General features: G+C 42.6%; 1 protein-coding gene across 1 annotated transcript in view; it reads left to right on the plus strand.

Moving 5' to 3' along the window:
* Window positions 1-26,348, plus strand: part of HLTF (helicase like transcription factor) — a 173,926-nt gene that overhangs the window by 71,637 nt on the left and 75,941 nt on the right. Inside the window, exons 10-17 of the mRNA XM_082251177.1 lie at window positions 5,043-5,085; window positions 5,800-5,867; window positions 9,174-9,272; window positions 12,474-12,572; window positions 12,919-13,016; window positions 13,392-13,535; window positions 23,933-24,065; window positions 24,731-24,866. Coding sequence (XP_082107303.1) covers window positions 5,043-5,085; window positions 5,800-5,867; window positions 9,174-9,272; window positions 12,474-12,572; window positions 12,919-13,016; window positions 13,392-13,535; window positions 23,933-24,065; window positions 24,731-24,866 — 820 coding nt within the window. The remainder of the gene's footprint in view (window positions 1-5,042; window positions 5,086-5,799; window positions 5,868-9,173; window positions 9,273-12,473; window positions 12,573-12,918; window positions 13,017-13,391; window positions 13,536-23,932; window positions 24,066-24,730; window positions 24,867-26,348) is intronic.

Raw genomic sequence — 26,348 nt, forward strand, 5'->3', positions numbered from 1 at the left:
TTTACAGCTAAGGCTTCATGTACACTGGGCGCTTAACCCCAGGGCATGAAGCTCTGTCGTTTAGCTGCAGCTGGAGGGCACAGGCACACTGTCCAGCCCTGCTGCTGACAGCCTGTCTGACAACTGCTGCAACTGGGTGGTGCACACAGCAGTACATCCATTTAGGGCAGTATGTGCCCAGGAACAAATGCACATACCACAAACTGCTTGTGTGCCAAGCATTTGTCTTGGGTGCATACTACACTAAATGTGCATACCGCTCGGTGCACTATCCAGCCCTGTGGTTGTCAGGCCCTCAAAGGGTTTGACAAGCTGCCGTAAGTGGGGCCAGATGGTGCGCCTGGGCATTCGAGCTGCCGCTAAACCCCAGAATGAAGTAAAAAAAAATCCTATTTCTCTTTCATTCATTGACGGACACAGCTCCTGTTATTCATAACCATTGTGTTATACTGCCCCCTACAGGAGTAGGACACTAGGCAGAAAATAATTCTGGCTACACCCATGGGCAGTCCCAGGGGGTATACTCCCTCTCTCTGCTATAGCCACTCCGTTTTTTTCTGCCTAATCAGGATTAAGGACCTTTTTTCCTTTCTGGGCTGGATAATCTAGATCCAGTGGTCACCGCAGTTTGGCCAGCAAGTGCGCGCAGACCTGGGTTGGCCGCGACATAGCCCCACTGGATGGGGGCTGGCCTGCGAGTTAAACACCTTGCGAGGTTCTGAGTCCCCGCATTCCTCCATTTCGATGGAGAGGGGTTCTGTCTGGAGTGGTGCCCGCCTGGTTTCTGGTATGGTGAGGAGCTATCCCCCCCCCTCTCCCCCTGGAGGGTTTTGGGGTGGACGTGGGCTCCTCTTTGGGACAGTCAGACTCCTGGGTTTCCCCTCCTTCCTGCAGACACCCCCCCCCTTGCCAAATCGCTCATCCTGCCCCCCCTCCATGCTGGGGCTGTTTGGGTGATCTGTCCACATTCCTGGGGCGCTAACTCGCGATGGGGGCTTGGGGGGGGTGCGTGACCAGATTGATTGTGTGGAGGGGAGGTTGTACCTGGTGGGGGGCTCCTGCCAGGGCCCCCCGTCCTGCCTGGCTCTGTCTTTTGAGGCCTGGGTCTCCCTCTTGGGTCCCTGTAAGCCTTGCAGGGCCGCCATTTTGTTGTAGCCTGTGTTTCTATACACGGCGGCCATGTTTGTGTAGTCTGGCAGCCATTTTCTTGTGGTTTGCCATTGGAAAGATCGGCGGCCATTACAGTGGAGCCCTGTGGGCGGTGATTTCGGCCATGGGAGCCCCTCCTCATCCATTGGTGCTGATTCCTGGATCAATTTACTTCCTGATCGCCGCACGTGAAGTGCTGATTCTCCTGGTGGCTGCAGGTGTCTGTTTCTGCTGGGTGGCGAGTCTGGTGGGGTCCTCTCCCTCTCTGCTAAAGATCGCTTGGTGCTTTGTGCCTGGCAGCCGGGTGGTGCTGCCAGCGTGGTGGGGGTTGTTCCTAGCAGTGTATTACACTTTTTGCGGGGGCCCCCTGGTGACTCATGGAGTCTCTAGAGCACATTTCCCCACCTGATCCCCTACCTGAGGCTGCGGGGCCCTCTGGGGCCCAACCATCCATCCATGGTCCAGAAGTTCCTTGTGTCCCAGGTGGAGGTGGCTTGCGGGCGACGGGCTAGCAAAAAGTGCCCCTGCTTCATCTGTCTCATCAGTGGTCCTTCGGCGTGTTTTTTGGCTCAAGTGCTGGTCTGCAGATCAGACTTAGAAAAAGCCTTCACTGATCTTATTTTCCAAGGAGATCGCCTGTTTGGAGCTACCCTGGATGACATAATTAAAGGTCTCACGGGGAAGGAGTACTTTTCTTTCGCAGGCTACTAAGGGCAAGGAACCTCGTTGTAGACGTGGGTCTTCCTTCTCAGCTCATAAGAAGCATTTTCATCTCTATGGGTCGACTAACAAGGGCTCGAAGCCTTTCAGGGCCTCTTCTGGAGGATCCAAACGAACCTGGTCTGGCAAGCCAAGATTGGGCTTCTCCAGACCCGTAGACAAGGCTCCTTCTGCATGAAGGTGCACCCTCACCTGTATCGGGGTGGGGGGACGTCTTCGCTGGTTTCTGGGCCCGTGGACTTCCCAGGTGTAAGACAAGTGGGTCCACAAAGTCATTCAGTCCGGCTACAAGATCGAGTTTCGCTCTTGTCCCCCGGCAAGGTTGTTTCCTTCCAAATTGCACCTGTCCCCAGACCACTTACAGGGCCTGTTTGGGGCAGTACAAGACCTGTTCCTTCAAGGGGTGATTGTCCCGGTTCCGACCTGGGAACGTTTTTAGAGTTTTTACTCAAACCTGTTCACTGTTCCCAGGAAGGAAAGCAAGGTGCGTCCAATCCTGGACATCAAGGCATGTCCAATCCTGGACATCAAGGCGCTAAACAACTTTATGCGGGTAAAGAAGTTCAGAATGAAGTCTATTCGAATGGTGGGGGCATCCCTTCATCATGGTGATTTCCTCATCTCTATCGATGTCAAGGATGCCTACCTTCACATTCCAATATGTGTCAGTCACCAGCATTTTCTCCGCTTTGCTGTGGGAGAGGAGCATTATCAGTTTGTGGCTTTACCCTTTGGTCTTGCATCTGCTCCTTTGGTCTTCACAAAAGTGTTAGCCCCGGTGCTAGTTTTTCTACGCCAATGGGGGATCGCGTTGGCATGGTATTGGACAGTGGTCACCACGGATGCCAGCCTGTCCAGCTGGGGAGGCGTCCTCGGCAAGCATTCTGTTCAAGGAATCTGGACTCTGGAAGAGTCCAGACTCCGATCAATGTCTTGCAACTCCGAGCGATCAGACTGCGTCTGGATCATTGGACAGATCGTCTTCAGGGTTGTACAGTGTGCATTTAATCGGACATGGTCGTGGCTTATGTTAGTCACCAAGGGGGCACTAGAAGTGTCCTGGCAAGTGTCCTCTTGAGGTAGCTGGCATTCTAAGGTGGGCAGAACGGTTCCTATCAGCCCTTTCCGCTGTTCACATTCCTGGGGTGGAAAATTGGCAGACTAATTACCTCAGTCGGCAGGCGTTGGACCAAGGGGAGTGGTCACTTCACCTGGAGGTGTTTCATCAGCTGTGTCTTCAGTGGGGCACCCCCGAGGGTGATCTGTTGCCGTCTCGACTTAACAGAAAGGTGCAGAGGTTTGTGGCTTGGTCAAGGGATCCTATGGCGGACACCACAAATGCGCTGGTGGCCCCCTGGGGTCAGTATCCTCTGATTTACGCCGTCCCTCTTTTCAAGCTTCTGTGCAGACTTCTATTCAGGATTGAGGCAGAATGGATTCCCGTCATCTTAGTGGCGCCGATCTGGTGTGGCTGGCCACCAACATTCCTTGGCAGCTTCTTCTCAGGGAGGATCTGCTGTCCCAAGGACCGATCTTCTATCCTGCTTTACAGTCGCTGGCTTTGACGGCTTGGCTGTTGAACACTGAAGGATAGGGGTTTATCTGAGTTGGTGATTCCTACATTGTTGAAAGCTAGGAAATCTACCTCTAGGAAGATCTACCATCGTACGTGGAAGATGTACATTGCGTGGTGTGAGTCTCTTGGGGTTCTTCCTCGCTCCTTCTCGATTGCTCGGATCTTAACCTTCCTTCAATGGGGGATTAAACAGAAATTGGCCTTAAGTACCATCAAAGGCTAGGTGTCGGCTTTGGCGGTCTTCTTCCAACGACCTTTGGCCACACACTCCCTGGTGCGTACCTTGTCCAACATTTGGTCTCTCCAGTGCGGGCTCCGTTGCTGCCTTTGGATCTTAATTTGGTGCTTTCAGCTCTATAAAAGCCTCCCTTTGAAAATATTTTAGGAGATTCCCCTGCTTACGCTGTCCCAGAAGGTGGTCTTTTTAGTGGCTATCACCTCTGCGTGCAGGGTGTCAGGACTGGCGGCATTATCCTGTCGTTCACCTTACCTGGTGATTCACAGGGATAAGGTTGTTCTTCGCCCCTGTCCGTCGTTCCTTCCAAAGGTTGTTTCTGATTTTCATTTGAATGAAGACATTGTATTGCCTTCTCTGTGTCCCAGGCCTAAACATGCGAAGGAAATTGCCTTGCATGTCTTGGATGTGGTCCGGGCAATTAAGGTGTACCTGGAGTCTTTCAGAAAGTCACTGTCTTTGTGCTCATGGATGGACCTGAAAAATGGTTGTCTGCTTCCTCTGCGACCATTTCCAGATGGATCAGGCAAATATCGGTTCAGCCCTATTCCATCGGGGGTCAGGTTCCTCCTTTCCCTGCCAAAGTGCACTCTACTTGGGCGCTTCATGCCTCCTGAGCCTTCCGTCATCAGGCATCAGTGACTCAGGTTTGCAAGGCAGCCACCTGGTCGTCAGTGCACACTTTTACAAAGTTTTATAAAGTGGATGTCTTGGCATCTGCGGATGCTTCTTTTGGCCGCAAGGTTTTGCAGGCTGCTGTTTAAGAGGACCTGATCCTCTTTGAGAGTGTATTGTTTTTTTTCAGGTGGGATCCAGGGGGTGTTTTCATTGAGCTCCTGTTGCCTGGTTGGCTAATGTTTAGCCTTGGGAATTTTTTTGTTGTTCCCACCTCTCATGTTTAACACTGCTTTGGGAAATCCCCAATATTTATGAATATCAGGAGCTGTGTCCGTCAATAAACGAAAGAGAAAATGGGATTTTTGACTTACTGTAAAATCCATTTCTCTGATGTTCATTGACGGACACAGCACCCACCCCTCTGTGGAGTTATAATTCTCCTGACACTGCTTGTGACAAAACTTAATGGCTATAGCAGAGAGAGGGAGTATACCCCCTGGGACTGCCTATTGGTGTAGCCAGAATTATTTCCTGCCTAGTGTCCTACTACTGCAGGGGGAAGTATAACCCAATGGTTATGAATATCAGGAGCTGTGTCCGTCAATGAATATCAGAGAATGGTTTCTACCGTAAGTCAAAAGTCCACTTTTTCCTTAGCATTCGTAAATTCAACCAGTAGATGAAAGGAGTTTTAATATTAACATGTTTCTCGTGTTTTGCCTTTTACTAAAGAAACAAACGAAGAACCAGGGAGCAGCAAAGGAGAAATTAAAACTCAGCTTAAAAGGTATATAATACTAATGTTGTATATTTAATTTATACTGAATCTGCAATATTGTTATTTAATGAAAGGTAACATGGTGTCATCATTCAAACTGTGTGTGTGTCATAGTTTGTTACCCAACATATGTGTAGATTCTAGCTGTAATACTGACCTTCTCCTATGTCAAATCTTGACAGATTTATGGAAGCAAATGGCATGTAGAATATACTGTAATTGTCTGTCTGTATATTCTTTAATGTATTCAAAATAAAATTTGAATTTATTTAAAAAGATTACCCCATTTTTTTCCAGCAGCCTCATACCTTCCAATCCTCAGTAGCCAGTAACTTGTACAGTGCTTCTTCTACAGTAGCACTGATACCCTTTTACATTTGCATAATGCTTCCAGTGAGTTTGACATTCTGCAGGGTTTTAAATGCGCATTTGTCTGCATTGCAGATGATCTGATTTCTGCAGATTAAGTGTAAAATGAGTTCCCCTGTCCATTTGGTGCTCATATGGTACACAGGCATCTGCAAGTATGCTGTTGCATCATACACATGATCTTCAAGAGTTTCACCATTTTTGTATATCAAATAAGTTAATATCTAAATGTTGTAATATTTTATAAACCTTTGTTAGTGTGTTTGCCTCTAAAAATCTTGATATGTGCTTCCAAAGAATGTCACAACAGCCATGTCTTGTCTTGTTAGTTTTAACTGTTTTATATTCAACAAGGCAAAAAGCCAAGTATACATTAAGTGACTCTGAAGAGGAGGATGAATGGATCCCACGAAAAGTAAAAGGTAAGAAGGAAACAAAAACCTAGGCCGATATTCCACAAGGCATTAGGGAGTCAAAATATTAGTTGACATTTTGTGTACTACATTTCTGGTTCTCCTGATAAGCACTGAATCTGTTCATCTTTAACACAGCTAGGAAAATTGTATTATTGGTTTCAGGTAGTTTTCTATCACTGGATTGTTTCTCATGTCAGAGTCTCTATGAATCAAAATTATGATTTTTATGATGTCTCTGATTTGGAACTATGAAGTGTGTAAGAAAATGAATAGGCCAATATACAGTGTCACAATTGGGTTTAACAATCCCAAAGTGACAGAAATTGCTTAGTGTGTTATCCCTACAAGTTTGCATACAGAGCTAATTGTGGGGGGGGGGGGGGGGGGTCAAAACCAATATCTGAAAAATGGGGTGCTTCTTTTCACACAACACCTGGATCCAGAGAGAAGAGCATACTCAAGCAGTAAAATGGGAGTTAAGATGGATTGTTGTATACATAATTCCATCTCTGTAGCCAAGGTTTCATGTTTAGTTAATATACCAAAAATTAAACATCCCTAATAAAGCCACCAACTCTCAGAGCATGATATCTATATACCCTCTAAATAACCTAACATAGTTAAATCTTGATAGAATATAAATTAGTTGGTGGCTGTGCTAGAAGAATCCTACCCGGCTGTGCGTGGAGGGCCAGCATTACAAATAAAAAGTCTCCACACAGATCCAGGAAGTGGTTGCCTACCTCAGCGGGATTTGTCTCATCCCCCCAATATTCCTTGAATAGCGCCTAATGATACCTAAATTGACAAAGATACGATACGATGTTCATTGCCAACAGAAAGACTGCCAGCCATACCACCAACTCAGAGAACAAAATTCTGGAGATTTTTAGCAGCTTCATTTTTATTGTATGATGTGAACAAAAAAATGGCACCCCTAAATGTGCTATAAATTAATACCAATGAGCTACTGGCAAAAAAGGTTTGGTGCCTGCCCAAACTAATGAGCGTACTCTGTGTTGAGGAGCTAGCTTAAAATAAAAAAATAAGAAATATGGATATATGTAAATGACCACATGCAACATGTGTAATAGAAATAACAAGTCTGTGCATTCAGTAGATTTTCAAGTGAAACAATATGAAGTCCTGAAAACAATAAATTTTTAAGCAAAAAAAAAAAAAAAAAGAATGTAAATTAGTTTATCCTATAAAGATTGGATGCATTAAATCCATTTTCTTCCTGAATATAGGGATTTCTAGTCTCTGAATGCCACTTGGTGGCCAAGTTGAACTAGTGCCTATGCAAGCAAATAGGTAATTGGTAATTTGCCCTCCTCTCAGAGCTGAGTAAATAGTACTATCTGCACCCTCTTGGAGAGTTTGTAAGGTACCGTTCACATCTTGGCGTCCCGGTTCGCGGGCAGAATCACTGAAATACTGCCAGCGATCCCAAATCACAGTAAATACCAGGGCGCCCGTGTGATCCTAGTGACTTCCAATGGCACCCCAGAGGCGGCACGATTTCGCCGAACGAACCGCTGTAAAATCGTGCAAACAGAATCGCAGGATGCCTGTCGTCCAAAAAGAGTACAAGAACTTCTTTTGGGCGACAGGGGCCCTGCAATTCTGTATACGCGATTTTACCACGATTCGCCTGACGAATCGTTTGGGGTGACATTGAAAGTGACAAGGATCGCACGGGCGTCTTGCGATTTGCCGTGATTCAGGGTCGATCTGGGATGCCAAGATGTGAACGGAGCCTTAATTGTATTGTTTTTGGTAGATAAATAAGCTAACTCAGTGAGGCACAAGATCATACAATGAGGATCGCATTATTATTCGACCCATCATCACACATGAAGGGACACACAGCCTTCATCTTATATAGATGCCATTTTGAAAGGAAGACTCCATCTTAAGGCCATCCCAAGCGTTCCACTCCATCTGCTTCTGGGGGCAACTAATAGTGTATTATTCTCTAGATGATTTTGTTTACTTGATACTCCAGTTGCAATATTTTTTGCTAGATTATTTGATATTCCCCTCACAATACCCTAATACCTCAGGATTAGATTATTTTCTGGTTCAATATTTTTTTTTTATTGAAAGCTAACAAAAGTACAATGGCATACAACATACAATACAGCAACAAGGGCTAGACAGCCCTAACGCCATTATTGAATATTAGTAAAAATGAGGCTCAGCTATCCATTGAGCCCATCTTCAAACAAGTCGAAAAACAATGTTCCATACATGGTGGAGATCAGGGTTCAAAATCTAACATGGGGCACTAAAAAGGCCACCTCAGAGCAAGAAAGTTCTTGTTCAATCTGCTAAAAATAATAGAGTGTTCTAGCACAGAACTGCTCCGGGTAACAAAAGAAAAATATGAAAAATTAGAGGGGGGGGGGGGGGGAGTTGTAAGAGAAGAAAAAAGGAGGGAGAAAGAAGAGAGAGGGAGGGAAGAGAAGCCTCGGAATGCAGCAGGGGCATGGGATAGGGGACTAACAAAGTCTCCCATCCTATGCCCCTGCAGTAATATGAAAGTTACAGGTGCAGTGCCCTATGGTCAGGCTGGGAGTAATCAATCCATGGTGTCCAGATTTTTAGGAATTTGTCATGTTTATTGTTCTATATGGCTGTCAATTTCTCATTAACCATTATGCCATTCAGGCAGATTTTAACTCCCTGGAAATTGAGCGCAGGAGATTTCCAGGAGTGGGCAATAGTCGGTTTGGTTGCAAAAAAGATGAAGACAATAGGTTTTGTCTGCTTTTTATGTGCTGCCAGAATGGGTCTATTTAACAGGGCCTCAACTGGGTCCTTCCTAAGATTACAATGTATAACCGTGTTAATCAGTGTACGACCTGAACCACAGCCTTCGGACTTTTGGGCAAGTCCACCATATGTGAGCCATTGTGCCCTCATGCCCACAGCTCCGAAAACAGAGGGCTGGATTAGATTTGATTTTAGCTGTATTGGCTTAATTTACAGACAGTCTGCGGCCTTTAATCCAGCTTCAATGGATTAACGGGTTTGGTTGGTCAAACTCAGATTGTGTGCCAAGTTTAGTACAATTAATTAGGGTATCTATGAGAGAGAACTATGTACTTGATATAATCTAGTATACCTACAGTATGTTGTAGCATTGAGCATTTTCCGTGTATTGCATAGATGTACTGCATTTCCCCCTTAATTTATGCTTTTATACATTGTTGAACTGCGATTTAGTGGTTTTTGTAACTTTTATTAGAGTCTGAGACTGCTGAATATGCTTTCTACAGATTGACATTGTAAATATTGCTTTTGTAGCTCCTTCGGCATGTAACATAGTAAATGATGATCAGTTTGCTATGGCTCTCTTTGGCAGTCCTCCAGCTGTGAAGCAAAAAACTAAGAAAGAAGGCACAGGTTGGTGTTTACTATTCACAATATAGATCATTGACTGTGTGTTGGATGTTAAAGCTGAGGGATCAATGATATCAAAGCTGAACTGCGCATGTGCTAAAACAACTATTTAACGGAGGACGAATCAATAATAAAGGATTTTTTAACACATTTTTCTTGTTTGTAGAATGATTGTGTTTGAAAGATATCTTCAGTGTGCCTAAGAAATAATGTAGAGTGCCTCTCCAGTCACAAAGATGCAGCAACCCGGTGGGTTCAATGTTGCTGGGTGCCAGCATACAACAGGGCTTGTCCAGCCTGTCGATAATGACTATCAAAAGGATTAGGGCGCCGCACACCTGTTGCTAGCCCAAACACTATGTGTAGAAAAACCCCTTAAGCTTGTCTTCTCGCAAGCCACGCTGCTCTGATGTGTTTCACCCTCCCAGGGACCCATCACCTGTCAATCACCTCTTAAAAGTTTTTAACTCCTTTTTTGCCAACAAACGTGCTGCAACTGCATGCATTGCACTCTGGACATTTGTGGCACTTCACTGTTCTTTTGAATGGGTTGCATATAGTGAGCGGAAAGCGCAACATATTAAATATTTTTTGCCGTGGGCACGAATTCAAGCACAGCGACTGCAGCACATAAACACCTCTATCTGCTGTGTTGATATATCACTCGCGCCACTGGCATATGTAATGGTTAATATTGGGAGGGTAAGCCGGTAGTTTTAAAAAATACCTCAATGGTAAATATGAATGTTATAAGAGTGTAAAAACTGCGCTAAACCCAATGGTGGAGGGCATAGACGTCCTACCAATGATATGTGTCTGTATAGAAAGTATTAAGGTGCAAAGATTAATAAAAAAAATTGGCTACTCGCAGTCAATTAGATAAAGTGCAAATAAATTACATCAATAGCATAGAAATAATAAATAATATGCAAAATTTCCCATATATAAGGTGCAGTGTGAAGCAGCAAAAATAAAGTGCTTGCATATAATCACATATGTGAATAATAAAAAAAGTCCATAATTGTACTAAAAAAATATTTTTACAAGTTGCTGTTAGTAGTGCAAAAGGTATAAAGAGTCCTGTTCAAAGACCTCAGGAGACCTGTGAGAGGAATGAGGGGATCCCCAGCCTGACCCTCAGTAACTGAATGCAAAGATGCAAGTGGAGAAGAGTTTGCTGGATGGGCAGCATTGATTTGAAGGAGCCTCTTTTCCCTTCTATACCCCTGAGTGCAAATAGGTGAAAACCGCGGACACCCACGTATCTTCAGGAGACCAGAACCGCTGTGGAAAAACACCCAAGCCTCTATTGATCCTTGCTGGCGTATGCTAACAGGGATCAACTCCATCTGGTAAGTGTGCCATGTTACCATAACCTACTGGCAGTGAAGTAGAGGGTCGCACCATCACTTGATCCAGTTGCACTAATTTTTATTAAAAGGACTCTTTATACCTTTTGCACTACTAATAGCAACTTGTAAAAAAAAATTTTTAGTACAATTATGGACTTTTTTTATTATTCACATATGTGATTATATGCAAGCACTTTATTTTTGCTGCTTCACACTGTACTTTATATATGGGAAATTTTGCATATTATTTCTATGCTATTGATGTCATTTATTTGCACCTCTATCTGCTGCCATTGCAGCTAAAAGTGGTTCAAAAGACAGAGGGTTTTTTACCATAATGCAATCTATGCAATAGGGTAAAAATAACCTTTTGGGTGCAACGCTTCCCCCAGCATCCTTAGACTTACGTAAGCTTCATCTTGATCCAGTAATGTGCATGAGAGCAGCAGCTCTTCTGGGTCTCTTCCTCTCTTATTGGCCCTGCTGTTGTCAATCACAGGCGGGGGGTGGGGTCAAGCCACGCTCCGTTGTCCGTTCACAGGAGCGCGGCTAAGTAGCGAGCCTGCTCGAGTGCCCCCATAGCAGGAGGCTTGATTTTGGGGGCACTCAACAGGGGGGAGAAGTCAGGACCGCTATCGAGGGACCCAAAAAGACCATTGCACAGAGCAGGTAAGTATAACATGTTTTTTTTTTTTTGTTTTTATTTAAACCTTTAGAACCACTTTAACCATTTGTCGACTGCATAACTTAGTTATACAATGGCAGAGTGTCTCTCCTGCATTGGATCACGTACCTAGTATGTGATTTGGCACTTCCAGCTCAGCGCTTTTGCTGTAATTAGTCACAGCAGAAGACGATCAACAGGTGTCGGCCAATAGATGTCTACTGGCACCCACTGATCGTCAAGGAGAGAGGCTGTACGGAGCTCTGCATATGTAAACAATGCATAACTCCGTCCTCACATCGGGGATGTGATGGATTTTCTATCCACCTTTTCCGTTAGTGAAAGCACCACACATAGTACACAAAAGCACTGGTTAGGTGCACATTTAATTTTTTTTTTTTTTTTTTATCGCCCTAGATGTTTAACCCCTTCTCAGCCAGTGTCACTAGAACACTGACCTTGCACATTTTTAGCACTGATCACTGTATTAGTGTCACTGGCTTCCACAACGTGTCAGATTGTCCACTGCAATATCCCAGTCCTGCTATAAGTCGCTGATCGCCGCCATTACTATTATAAAAAAAAAATGACATAACAATTACAGTATATATACCATAGTTTGTAGATGCTGTAACTTTTGCACAGACCAATCCATATACGCTTTTTTTTTTTTTTTTACCAAAAATATGTAGCAGAATACATATTGGTCTAACTTTATGAACAAATTAGATTTTTTCAATTTTTTTATTGAATAGGTTTTATAGCAGAAAGTAAAAACCTTGATGTTTTTTTTTTTTTTTATTTCTAAATTGTCGTACCTATTTTGTTTTATAGTGCAAAAAAAAAAAAAAAACTAAAACACAGTGGTGATCAAATACATTCAAATGTAAGCTCTTATTTGTGGGGAAAAAAAAGACATAAATTTAATTTCTGTACAGCGTTGCATGACCACGCAATTGTCAGTTAAAGTAACGCAGGGTCGTAGAGTAAAAAATGACCAAGTCATGAAGTGGGTAAATCTTCCAAAGAGCAAGTGGTTAAGGAGGGGCGATTGGGGAAGGCTAAAAACCTAAGCAAGCATTTATTACCGCCACCAAGCCTTATTGACACTTTTATGTGTACAGTTAGTTGTTTGAGATTGCAGAATATGCTTTCTACAAATTCACAATATAAATGTTACCTTTGTAGCTCCTCCGGCATGCAACATAGTGGATGATGATCAGTTTTCTATGGTTCTTTTTGGCACTTCTACAGCTGCGAAGAAAAAAACTAAGAAAAAAGGCACAGGTTGGTGTTTACTATTCATGGTGTTCTGATTTAATATTGGTGATCATCTATGACAGAAATGAAGTTCTGTTGGATACAGGGGGCATATTTCTTTGTACCTCTTTACTAATACTAGAAGTTTATTTTTCTGTTGAATGTACTTTTGCGTGTACTGCACATTGTATACATTGTTTGATGAGCAGGTAACCATTCTTTTTTATGGATTGTGTGGCTTTGTCTATTGGGCAAAGCAGAGTTACACCAGATGAATTGTTGTGAGAGAAGTCTTTGCCTTTTTAAATATGTCAATGTTTTGTGCAGAAGGTGGCTAAAATAATGATATTATCCTGTTTTTAAATTATTCCAGTTAAAACCCTAACCGATAATCCTACAAAATGTGAAGAACAGAAACGTCCACGAACAACTCTAATCATTTGTCCCCTGTCAGTCTTGAGTAACTGGATTGTAAGTATGATTTGTGTCCTTACTTGGCCTTCCCCATGCAAATTGTGCAAGGTTTAATTCAGGAAAGCTTGCTACGTCGATTCAGACATTAACAACATTGATAGCATTTAGGACACTTTTCCAGAGTTTTTGGAGCTTTCTGCATGTTGGTGGGGTAACCGGTTGAATTCACCGGCTAAGACTCACAAATTCCCTAACCCACAAAAGCACTAATGACATTTTTCCAGCAACAAATTGCTCAGAACAGCGTATTTCAGCACATTTTTTATTAAATCGATATGATTGTTGGAATGTCTTTTTACTAATTTCCTTTTTACTAATTTCCTTTTTACTGTATCAATTTTAATAAATAACACACTTAATATTTTTTTCCAGGATCAGTTTGAGCAACATGTTAAAGCAGATGCAAAATTAAATATTTACATCTACTATGGACCTGAACGCAACAAAAATTCAGACTTTCTGTCCAAGCAGGATGTTGTATTAACAACGTACAATGTGGTAACTTATGATTATGCTGTAAGTCTGCTATTATGCTTATGTACTAGAGTTATACTGAATTCTGCTTTCAAAAAATGCTAGTCAAGTACGTATTCTTAATATAAAGTACTTTCTATTGATCTTATACCAGGACACAGGGTATTTTCGTTATCCATTACGGATAGGGTTATGTTGCTACCTTCAGGTGATTGGACACAGGCATAAAAGACAGGAAATCCCCTCCCAGGCATAACCTTTCCCCGCTAGGCAAGGGAAGTTTTTTTGCTAGTGTTCCCTCAGCCGTGTCTATGCAGTCTCTGCACAACACTACCTAGCGCCTAGCTTCTCAGCAGTTCCATCTGGGATTAGGAGATTGGTATTTCTGGGTCCATTGCCCACAATTTTTATTTGCTCAGAGGAATAGTATCCGAACACTGAACTGGACATATGGGGATGGCCTGTAATGTTGCTGGCCTACACTGGACCCTGTGAGATGGGGCCCTGCTGTACTGGTCCAGGGCAGTGACATCCAGCTGGCGAGTCAAATCCCTAAAGGCCCATATTGCATGGGCCACCGTAATGAGTGAAGATTGGATATACCTGTAGGTTCCTCCGGCATTGGAATGGTGAGTGCCCTGGTGGTAGTCCTGGCTGGTACCCTCCTCCTATCCTACATTGAGGTCACTGCTTCCAACCCTCCCCTGGGAGGAACAAGGACTGGTTTGTGGACACTGTCTATTTGCCTGTTTTGTACTGTTATGCGTTGTTTTTCTGCAACGGTGGGACTTTAGGAGAGCACACTGTGGGTGACCATCTTTGACAAGTAGAAGATTTGTTTCACTACATGCGCGGCAGAACAGCAGTTCTCTGAGGTGCTGTGGGACTACAGATCGCATATCAGTTAGCTTGTGTGGGCAGTGGAGCACTGGCAGAAATAGGGTGCTGTAATTCATAGGTTCTGGTGCTTCTTAGCACTGTGCCCTCTTGACTAACTCCGAACCTCTGTTATCAGCATGGGTTCTTTTCTACTTTTCAGTAGGCAGTATCTTAACAATGGCAAAAAGGAGGGGATGTAGGGGGTGAGGGGTCCCAGATCTCTTCTTGGGGCAGGGAGGATCCTGGATGCAGCCCCTGTTGTAATGTATCCCCTGGGGTCAGTTAGTTCCTTGTGACACTGACTCCCTCCACCAGTCTGGTCTCTGCTGCTTCTGGGGAACCTTCCTCCAGTTCCTTTTGTGTCAAGCAATCAATTATTTTCTGCTATTGCTGGCTTACAGCACCAGCTTTCCAGAATACTTTCCAGCTTGGACTGCCTTGCCGCAAAGTTAGAAGTGTTTCCCCTCACCTCCCTCCTCCCTAAAGGCAGAGGTGGAATGCGAGGAGGACAAGAATTTTTTGGTGGACGTGGATGCAGAAAAATCGTCATGTGAGCTATCTACTCCTGAAGAACCCCAGGATCAGGGTTTATCTCAGTCCTAAATGGCTTTTGTGAGTTTTCTCATGGAAGTGGTCCAGTTTGTCACGATCCTGAAGTTGGGTCATGCGTCAGCCACAACATCCTCAGTACTTTCCTGTACATCTTCATTTAAAGGATTTTTTTGTACACAGACTGGTCACACTCTGACAAGGTGTTTATTCATCAATACCCCATGGAGAGTGAGATATATAGTATGTCTTTGGTAGATCCAGCGGTCCCCTATCTCAACAAGACGCTAATAGTACCGGAGGACAAGGTCCCAGTATTTAGGGATACTTCAGACAAATGTCCAGAGGCCTTATTTTACAGCCTTATTTGCTCTGATGGGGGCAGCTGTACAACCAGCAATTGCAGCTGTAGGAGTGTGCCAAAGCCTTGAGGTATGGGTCTGTCGCATGACAAGAGAGCTGGATCCTACTAGTGAGACACCTGGAAGATTCCCACATGTTCCTGTTTTCTCAGTAGCCACCTTGAAGGACTCCTTTTAACAACTTTCTCATTTAGGAGTCTTGTCCATGCACATCCACAGGATCTTTTGTCTGAATTGTTGGTCAGTCGAGTTACCCTGCAAAAAGCATGTGACATGTTTACCTTTTCAAGGGGAATGTTTGATTTGTCCTGCTTTTGGTGATTACATCCTGAAGGTGACTGTGGGTAAGAGTATCCTGTTACAGATTAAAAGGAATTCAAAGCCTACAGTTCAAAAACCTGCTGCTCCTTCTACTTTCAAAAAGGCAGTCCTTTTTCTAATTTCCAGTCTCAGGCTCCAAATTCAAGCCTCAATCCCAGCTTCGCAAGAAGACATGGATGTCGATGAGTGGGTCCGCAACATTGCAGCTCGAGGTTACAAGCTGAAAAAAATAAATAAAAAAAGATTCACTTCTTTGCAAACTCTCTATTTATTTTCTTTCTTAAGCAACGATCATTTTGATTTCAGAGGGCAAAAACATTCTAATCTAACCTCTTTACAGGTCTGAAACCAAATGTTGATGTTTTTTCCTCATTCTGGATCTAAAGACAAGTAACAAGTCCTCAAAGTGCAGAAGTTCCAGATGGAAAATGTGCCATCTGTGGTGGCCTCTGTCCAGTAGGCCCTTTTTCCTGGCATCAGTGGATATCCAGAATGCTTATCTACATGTTTTAATCTCTTCACCCTGACCAAGGTTTTTGCAGTGGAGGACCACCAATTTCAGTTTGTGGCCCTGCCATTTGGCCTGTCCACAACTCCCAGAGTGTTCGCCAAGGGCTTCTCCATACCTTGGGTGTGGCCCATCAACAACTTGGAATTTAGTTCATTTTGCCTTGCCTTGCTACATTGGTCAGTGCAGCTGAAGGTCCTCCCTGTAAGGGAGCCAAGGTGGTGGCATACATATAGCATCAAGGAGAGGCACCACTTCAAATCGGACTGCTCAGGAGTAAGTGTATTTCATCCTGTCCTGGGTGGAACTTCGCCCATCTTTCAGACATGGAAATTTGGCAGGCGGATTTTCTCAGTCGTCAACACCTGCCTCTATGTGTCTTTTGGCATTCAGGCTCAATTTGAAGCCGGACAGATTTATCTCCAAGACCAGGGATCCTCAAGCTCTTTCTGTGGATCCTCTGGTGATACATTGGGACCTAATTTATGCCTTCCTGGTTCTGCCTCCTCTGCGTCACAGGAGTCAATTGAAAGAAAATCTAGTGATTCGGATTGCCCAGCCTGGTACGGAAGAACGTAGTACTCCTTTGTGTACATTGTGAATGTGTTGTCAGCCGACCTTTGGTTCCTTCTGCGTCTACCCAGCCTCCTTTCTGATCTTTCACCCTTCTTTCCAGTTGATGACTTTAATGACATGGAGAGAAGGGAGTCTCTGATTTGGTCATTCTTAGTCTGCTAAACGCTAGAAAGGCAACTTCACAGAAGATTTTCTACAGAACTTGCTTGATGTGATTGTAGCCATATTAGTGCACTTGCCACAAAATAATTGGGTACTGTATGTGATGCTTTCTTATTTGCACTAACATCCAAATTTTCAGGACAAGCTTTTGGTGCGTGCACCCCCCTCTTTAAGGTCTAAACCTTACATATACACAATATTTTAGCTTTGGTTAAGTAATACAATCTCTGAGGGGAAAAATAAACTCAACCAAACATGCACTGCAATCTCATCATATCTCACCAACTATCCAAGTTTTATTCTACTACTGTGTATGTTTTTTTTGTTTTTTTCCACAGAATTCATTTTTTATTGGGTGAAATGCCCTAGCCTTACATTCTTGCAAGTATGTTTTGGGCCACATCCTGGCCTTTTTCCAGTCTGGAGTTGATCTGGGGCTTGGCTTTGGGTATGATAAGGGGTCAAATTTCGGCTTTGGCAGTCATTATTTAAACGCTAATTGTTTCTCATTCCTGTGTGCATGCTTTTGTGCAAGGTGTCACAGGTATGGTTCCACTGGTTAACACTCTGTTGACTCCATGGGACCTCAGCTTGGTACTTTCTCTATTGCAGAAATCTTCTTTGAACCCATTTGGGATATCCCTTCAGTCCTGACACACAAGATTCTTTTTGGGTTGTCATTACTTTACTTTTGAGAGTTTTGCAATTATATACTCTTACCTACAATAAACCTTTCATGGTGCTCCACTGGAACAAGGTGGTTTGAAAGCCTCAACCTTTCTTTTTATTTTAGTTGGTCTTCATTCTATCTCACCCAAGAGATTGTATTGCCATCTTCCTGTCCTAGGCCTAAGACGCCGGGAACAAGGCTTTTCACACCTTGATTGTGGTTCAGGCTATCAGGTGTTACCCGACGTTGACTTCTGCAATTCATCAGTCTAATTCCCTCTTTGTGATTCCTGATGGCCCAAGAAAGGGTCATGCAGCTTCCAAATCTACAATTTCTTGGGGGATCCATCAGCTTATTTTTCAAGCTTACAGTCTAAAGGGCAAAATTCCACAGTTTTTGAGGATGGCTCATTGTACTAGAGTGTTGGAGCTTCCTGAACTATTTAGACTTTGGTAGCTTAAGTTTTTAAGGCTGCTCCCTGGTCTTCGGTTGATGAAGTTTTATTTAGTGGATCTTCGTCTGCTGAGATGTATAATGAAAAAAATTTGATTTTTGTCCCAGTTGCCCTTCCCTGCAAGCTGTCTTGGACTTGCTAGGTCAATTTGAGGGAACGGATCACTGTGGGAGTTGATCCCTTGATAGAGCATTTAAAAATTAATGCTTGTAGCTTTAAACTACAGTGTGTACGTCGAACAGGTAAAGCAAATCCTGTCTTGAGCAGAACTTTAATGTTCCAGGCTTCTTTGCCATTTTAAACTCAGGCATAGACCACAAACCAGCATGCTTCATTAGCTGCCAATGTCTGGACCTGGCAGAGTGGTCTCTACACCTGGTAAGAAATTCAAAACTTGTGTCAAGCTAGACAGGTTTGTTTCTAAGTAATGGATCCTCTAGCAGAAGCAAAGGATGCTTGGGTGAATCCAATGGATCAGTACTCCATGATTATGCTTTTCCTACACGGAACCATCTTCCTTGGGGAAAGGACTGATTTGCCATCCTGATTCATGATTGCTGGCTTTAACAATATTACAGTTGATGCCCAGGTCCTTGGAGATGGGGACATTTCTGTGATCCCTCTTTGTTAAAAGCAAGGAAGTCCACTGCTCGTGAGGACTTTGATCGAACATGGAAGGCATACTTCACTTGGTGTCTCAGGGTTTCCACCCTAGCAGATTTTCTGTGAGGTGAATTCTCTCCTTGCCACAGCTGGGTCTGGACCAACTTAACTCAGCTCTTTATAAACAATATAACTATACAACCACTGTGCAGACCTCCCTAGTGTGATATCCAATAGGTAGCTGCCAGCATAAACCTGTGTCCCCCACATCAAATGAATTAACAAAAATAAAGGCAATGCAGCGCTACTCCGAACCAATAAAGTAACCATAAAGATTTAGGGCAAAACACCCTATACAAAATGATTACATAAAGTGGGCAAACAAAACCCAAAAATAGTATCCGTGTGAATATAATGTGTAAAACACAAAAACTGCCCAGTGCGACCAAATATTTAAAACATTTTATAGACCCCCTAGGGGTTCAATACGCTGCAAACCAGTGTATGTGATCTGTGCATTAACGTTATCACCCTCTATGGATACTATAGCGATATACACCGTGAATGTATAGCAAAAACAGCAGTGTACACAAAAAATGCAATATAACAATAATGGTGTCATCCTCCTGTAAAATATTGAAATCAACCATAAAATGCAATGAAAAGTGCAAACCACATGCATACAAGTATTACAGTATTATGAAGGAAAACCTCCTCCTAAATACACACATATGCATATGTTTGTATGGCTTGATATTGCAAAAATTGTATAACCATATTAGTGACACCCTTCTGGTGGTAAACAAAACTCAAAATAAGTATAGTAAATGTCCATACATATATCCTGTAAGTCTGTGCAACAGTTCACATATATCAGGTGTGTGCTTGATTGCACTTCTCCTTTAAAACGCATGCAGTGACTGGAAGCCACATGAAGCCTTCACCAATAAGGATGGCAGCTCACCTCAAAGATTAGACCTGATAAGTATAGGTCTAATGCGCATCGCCTTTTTGAGTTTAGACCAATTCATATCCTGATATTCCTCCACTGGATACTTCAATAGGACCAGGCTCGGCAGGTCAACTGGTGTATATAAATCCTCTTCTTAAAGGTTAGGTACATGTGCTCAAAGGAACGATCGTGGCACAAAGCAACCATAAAAACATGCATAAGATTTATCAAAAGCTTCTTAAAATACCCTCATGTTTAAAGTGTTACTAAACCCACAACAGTAAAATCTGTCTGTATATACAGATGCGTTTTATACTCACTGTGTAACTTAAGTGATTAATCCTCTGCATTGTGTAAAAAGGCTCTTTCATCCTGTATGCACAGATCCTCCCCCTTCTGCAATCCACTCTAGACAAGTCCAGATAAGACACAGTGAGATTAGTCTGGATACACATGCTCAGTTTGGTTTCTATTGCTGGAGAGAACATTTCCTTTTTTAGCTGAGTTGGGTCAGTTCACATGGTACTGACATCACACATGTGGGTGTGTATACAGACCCTAAATGACAGCCCAGTCCCTCCTTCTTCCTCAATGCCCAGCAACTTAAAAAGAACACAGTGGGTGGCATGTCACATCTTGATTCATGGATGATCCGCCTCCCATAAAAGTATAAGGACACAGGCTGTAGTGGATTTCAAGAGGCAGTGATTCCCATAAACAAGATAACACATGTTTTTGCAGTGTTTTTTTTTTTTTATTTTACCTCTCAACAGCATCAGTTACAGCCCGCAGACATGCATATAGAGGTAATTAATATTTCTAAATTTTTAAAAATAAATTTAGTTCCCCATTTCTAAATTCATAAAAATATTACAGATCATACCAAAATGTGTTTTGATTTCTTTTTTTTCACACTTGTGATCCTTCTTTACCTTTCTGTGCCTTTCCTCTTTTTCTCTTTCTCTCTCCCCTGTCACCCTAATCCCACCTGGCACCCCACTGCCACCTTGCTAACACACTACCCCCTGTCATCCTCATCCTCCTCCCACCTGGCACCCCATTGCAACCTTCCCAACACACTACCCCCTGTCATCCTCAATACACATAGCACCCCACTGCCACCTTGCTAACACCCTACCACCTGTCATCTTCATCCCCCCTATAACCCATTGCCAGCTTCCAAACACCTGCATTCACAAAGCAGCTTATTCCAATGTTGAGAGGACAAGGGTCTCTTCCCCACAAATGTGTTGTTGTGGCAGGTGCTGTGGTCTGTGGATGCGGGCATATTGAAATATGGAACACTATGTTAACAATAAAGATGCCACCCCTTGGTGAATGATTACATACTACTGAACCCACAACAGTAAAATCAGCCTGTATATGCGTTAACAAATGCTTGTTATACCCCTTAGTGTGGAACCTAAGGGGTTAATCATCTGCAATGTGCAAAAAGGCTGTTTGATCCTGTCTGCTCTGATCATCTCCACCTTCCAGACTCCAAAAAAAAACCTAATATTATGGAGTCAGGCTGCAAAGTTTGGTATGTATTGCTAGTGTTTTTTTTTTTTTCCTGGGAGGGTGCATGTGATCAGTTCAGGGCCAGTCAGCACTGTTCAGACAGAGGGTGAGGGGTCTTGGAGCCTGATAGGAAAATCATGGGAGAAATTAAAACTCCTCCTACAATCTTTCAGCACACACTGATACAAGTCACAACACTGCTCTAACTGCTATATACAGCTGATGAAAAAATATATTTATCAGTTTCTATTTACTAAAATAATTACATTTTCATGTTCTGTGTATAGTGGGAGACCAGATATTGTGAATGCAGGTTCTGGGTTTTGTAACCCTTTAAGTGTGCACAAAATGGTGCACACAGATAAAAGCATGTACAAGTGGACTCTGGCCCCTTAAGAAGCATAAAACATCGGCATACACTTCCTGAATCGAGGATGATGTAATTGGCTCTGTCCTGACATGTTTCGTCATGTGACTTTAACATAGGGTTTTTGCGTTGTGTTTTTTACACATTGTATTCACACGTATACTATTTTTGAGGTTTTTTTTTGCCCACCTTTTATGTAATAATTTTGTATAGGGTGTTTTGCACTAATACTTTATGGTCACTTTATTGGTTTGGAGTAGCACCGCATTGCCTTTATTTTTCTTTACTCAACTCTATGACACTATCACAGGTCTGGTTTCTGCTCTTTGTTACTCATTCCTTGATTAGGACCTTTGTACAAACTGTAGTCTAGTCTACCATGTATCTTCCTACTTTCTCCGCCTGTAAAATAAAAATCTTATTCTCTCTGTGCTTCAGAAACCAATATTTGAACCCATTAGAGGTATTCTTCTCTCTACTTTCACCCACAAGGTTGTATTCTTTGTAGCCATCACCTTAGTGAGAGGCAAGTGTCTGAAATAGCAGCCTTATCCTGCAAGGAACCCTTTCGGTCCTGCATAGGGACAAGATGGTGCTAAAGCCTAGAATAGAACTTCCTTCTTGCCAAAGGTAGTTCCTGCCTTTCAGGTCAAGCAGAACATCGTTCTCACATCCCTCTGTCTGGCTTCAGTTCACCAAAGAGAAATTTCCCTTCATTGTCTGGATGTGGATCAGGCTTTAAGAGTCTATCTGCTTCTTCTTCTTTCAGAAAAGGCTGATTTCTTTCTTGTCATCTCGGATGGTCCTAATGAGGATTGCACCACCTTCTTTCCACCATCTCTACATGGTTTAGATGGATCATTATCCAAGCTTATGGTCTTAGAAATTGGACTCCATCCTTTCCTGTCCAGACTAGTAGATCTGCTATTGCTCCTTGGGTTTTTCGGTATCAAGCAACTGTTTCCCAGGTTTGCAATGCTGCCACACTACTCCTTTGTTCATACTGAGGCCTCTTCTTTGTTACGGCTCTTTGAGCTGCAGACAGTGCCCAGTTATCTTTTGTTTTTTTCCTGGATGTGTTTGTATTTGTTTGCTGTGTTGCCCACCCCTCAGTTGGACTGCTTTTAAACATCCCAAGGGTAATTGACTTCCTGTGTCCCTCAGGCCCCGTTCACACTGGGGCGATCCGACTTGGGGGGAGGGCGACCTCCGAGGTCGTGGTGCGAGCAGCGCGCCGCGACCTCGGAGCGGCCGGCACAGACTTCATAACATTGAAGTCTATGTCGGTCGCTCCGGGTCGCCCCAAAGAAGCTCCGGACCCTTTTTCTAAGTCGGAGTGACTTGTGTCGCTCCTATTAGAACGGGTCCGCAGCTTCCCTATGGAAGGCGACCTGTGAGGCGACCAGGTCGCCTCACAGGTCGCCTTAGTGTGAACAGGGACTGAATGGATGAAGAAGAAAACATTACTTTTGTACTTACTGTAAAATCCTTTTCTTGGGGCACACAGATTCCACTCCTGTGTTTATGATCAAGTTCTTTATACTGCTTGTCGAAAAATGGGGCATTCTGGTAGTATTAGAGATATACTATATATAGTGAATGACTGTGCCTCAATGGACTCCAAGAAAATTATTTTTCAGTGAGTACAAAAATCCTATTTTAGGAAGCATCAATCCTTTAGTGTTAAATGTTATTGTCATTTTATACTAAAGTTTGGATTAAGTGATTCTTTTTTTTTTGGTTTCAGTGAGGAAATAATGTATATCAAGGCAGTGTTTCCCAAACACTCATTGCAGAGCTCTGGCTAAAGATTTTAATCTGCAACATATAAAGGGGTTGCCTAAATGTAGTGTTGGACCAAACTAGTAATATATAATGCTTATTTATTAATAAAATGTTTACTTTTTGCTGTGTTTTGTTTAAAATGAGTGAAGGACTAAATGACTGGCTGTGAGCTTACATGTTTAAATGAATAAAAATCTCAAAGTAAAAAAAAAAAAAGTGTGGCAATTCATTTGCAAAACATCTCACTGCCTAAACTGGTAGTAAATGAAATAGACATGTAGAGGTATCTGCAGATTTCTGCCTGAGCACCTAGAAGCACCAGTGATGAAGGCCCTTTAGGTACCGCCTTGGGGAAGAGCCTTTAGGTGTCCTTGTTTTGTTTATACTGGAGATGTGTGGCTAAAAACTTGTTACTGAGGTTTGGTACAAGGCTTCTTTCACACAGCTGTTCTGATAAGGTCCTCCTGTCAGGTCTGTTAAAAAAACAGAAGAGGATCCATCCTTCTTCCATTCAGGTCAAGTGTAAATGGACAGTGGAGTCTGTTTATTCCTGACCACCCATAGAGCAAAGCCCACTCTGCTCTGATCACAGGGGATCTGTGAGCCGATCCCCTGTTGATTGGAAAGGAATCTGTGCTATGTGAAAGGGAATTAAGCGTAGCTGGGCTTTTTTTTAAAAAAAGTTTTGTTTGGTGCTTAACCGGTATCAATCATTAATTTTATCTTTCAGAATGACAGTCCACTGCATAAAATAAGGTGGCTAAGAGTTGTGTTGGATGAAGGGCACACAATCAGAAATCCAAATGCCCAGCAAACAAAAGCTGTTCACAATCTTGATTCAGAGAGACGATGGGTGCTAACAGGTATGACCTGCGTGTTTTGTCAAAGGTTATAAGTCCTGTAATCTTTTATATTTAGATAACTTTTTTTTATGCCTCTGAATGCTATTTAACATTTACCATGCCAGAGTATGTAAAGAGACTTTAATTGGCAAAATGCTGAAAACTTTACCTGCTGGAAATTTTCTGATAGGTAAAGCATTGCCACGACCCTCAGTTGTATAACAGAATGTATAATTTAATGTAAGTGAGGCAGCATATATAAATAACAAATACTGTTTTTGAAAATTAGCGATTTACTATGTTAATTTACATAAAAGGTAAAACTTTTGCAAAATAAGAAAAAAAAAAAAGAACATTTTAAACCGAACCATACTCAAGAAAAACATGGAGACTGCCAGTGCTGACTTCTCATCCTGTAAGTCCTATTTACTTTGCTATCTTGCTTTCCTCTGCCATTAATGGTTTGAGTGAATTAGCCACAACAATTATGTAAATCAGGAATTCTGACTTTACTGATTTGTATACATTCCTAGGTTAGGGACTCAACATCCAAAGGGTAAAATTAGCAGCGAGGCAATTGGCATTTTTATGAAGCCAGGAATGGAAGCCTTTGTTCTTTGACAAGGACAGTTACTGGTATTGTTAGTTTCTTATTCCTAATTGAAATATTTTGTTTGGCAACATAGGTACCCCTATTCAAAACTCCTTGAAGGATTTGTGGTCAATTCTTTCTTTCTTAAAACTGAAACCCTTCACAGACAGGGAGTGGTGGCACCGCACAATCCAAAGGCCAGTCAGCATGGGAGATGAGGGAGGATTACGGTATGATAATGCATGTATTCTATTTTTTGTTACCTTGAAGTGGCTTTTGACCTATCAAGTCATAACAGTTTACCACATTTAGCATACATTTCATTATTATAAAATATCAAAAAGGTGCACTGGGATAACGTGAAATGTACATATAACATGTGATCACTAAAGTCAAGCTGCTGACACATATATGCAGGAATAACAGCATAAAAATAAACAGTCACAAAGAAAAGTACAGCGCTAAAATTAAAAGTCCAATAGATCTAAGGAGATCAAATAAAATCAAAGAAGCAAGTGTGAGGGCTGATTAAGAAGAAGTCCAAGGAAAACCACCACCATCACCAAACACACTTCCTCTTACCCCAAGATGTGGACCTCCTGCACCGAAGGTCAAAAAACATAATATCCTTAGCAGTTGGGACACAGGCACCATTTGTTCCCCAAGGATCCCTAGCATATGACACTATATCCTCTTCAAACTTCTCCAAAGGCTTGTGTGGCTCATAAATACAAAGAGGGACACCTCATGGGTAGTACGTTCAAAAATAATTCCATCTATTCAAGTAGTTCAGCTCACATTTAACACGTTTAAAATCGCAATTGTCTCCTGGAAACCGATTGTTTCTAACCTAATAGATGGCCACCGCGTCCGGGGGCGCGATGACGTCACACGTCTAGCCTCCTCCCTATGCGTTTTGTCAGCGATGACGTTGTTAGGGGTGTCCCTTTTTAATTTTAGCGCTGCACTTTTCTTTGTTATTTTACATTTCATTATTAACTTAAATGTGTATTTTTAATCAAACCTGAAAAATAGCATAGATATTCATACAGGCACACAGCCTATTTACACAGCGCTTTATACTGGCATTAGTTGAGTACAGCTGCCAAGCACTTTATATGGTGTAAAGTCCTCTGCTTGACAGTAACCTTTGTGTTGGGAACGCCTAATCCTGAGATTCTGCAGGCTGTACATTCTTAAAGTGAACCTGTCAGAAGTTGGAAGAAAGCAATGTAATAGGTTGTATAGCAGGCACCCCAAGGTAATCCATCATACTTTAAAGTTTATTAATGGTAAATATTAAATCATATATGCATTTGCTATTTCTTTTGGTATAGCGGCACAGCATCCATTTCCATATATATAAATCGCACAGGTTATCAAATACCACCAAAATAAAGCTCTATTTGTGGGGAAAAAAGGACGTTTGGGTACAGCGCCGCACACCGCGCAATTGTCCGTTAAAGTAACGCAGTGCCGAATCGCAAAATAGGGCCTGGTCAGGAAGGGGGTAAAATCTTCCTGGGCTAAAGTGATTAATCCAGCATTTCTAGAATTCAGCCAATTATATTTTCAAGGACAGGAGAGAAGTATATGATAAACAAATTTTGGTTCAGTGCTTTACAAAAAAAAAGAAAAAAGTCCATGTGTTAAATAAACAAAGTCCTATGTGTAACCAACTGCCATGAACTGACAATCCTTTCTTGATTCAA

The sequence above is a fragment of the Pelophylax lessonae genome, assembly GCF_965119305.1.
Source record: "Pelophylax lessonae genome assembly, chromosome: 3".
NCBI classification, from domain to species: domain Eukaryota; kingdom Metazoa; phylum Chordata; class Amphibia; order Anura; family Ranidae; genus Pelophylax; species Pelophylax lessonae.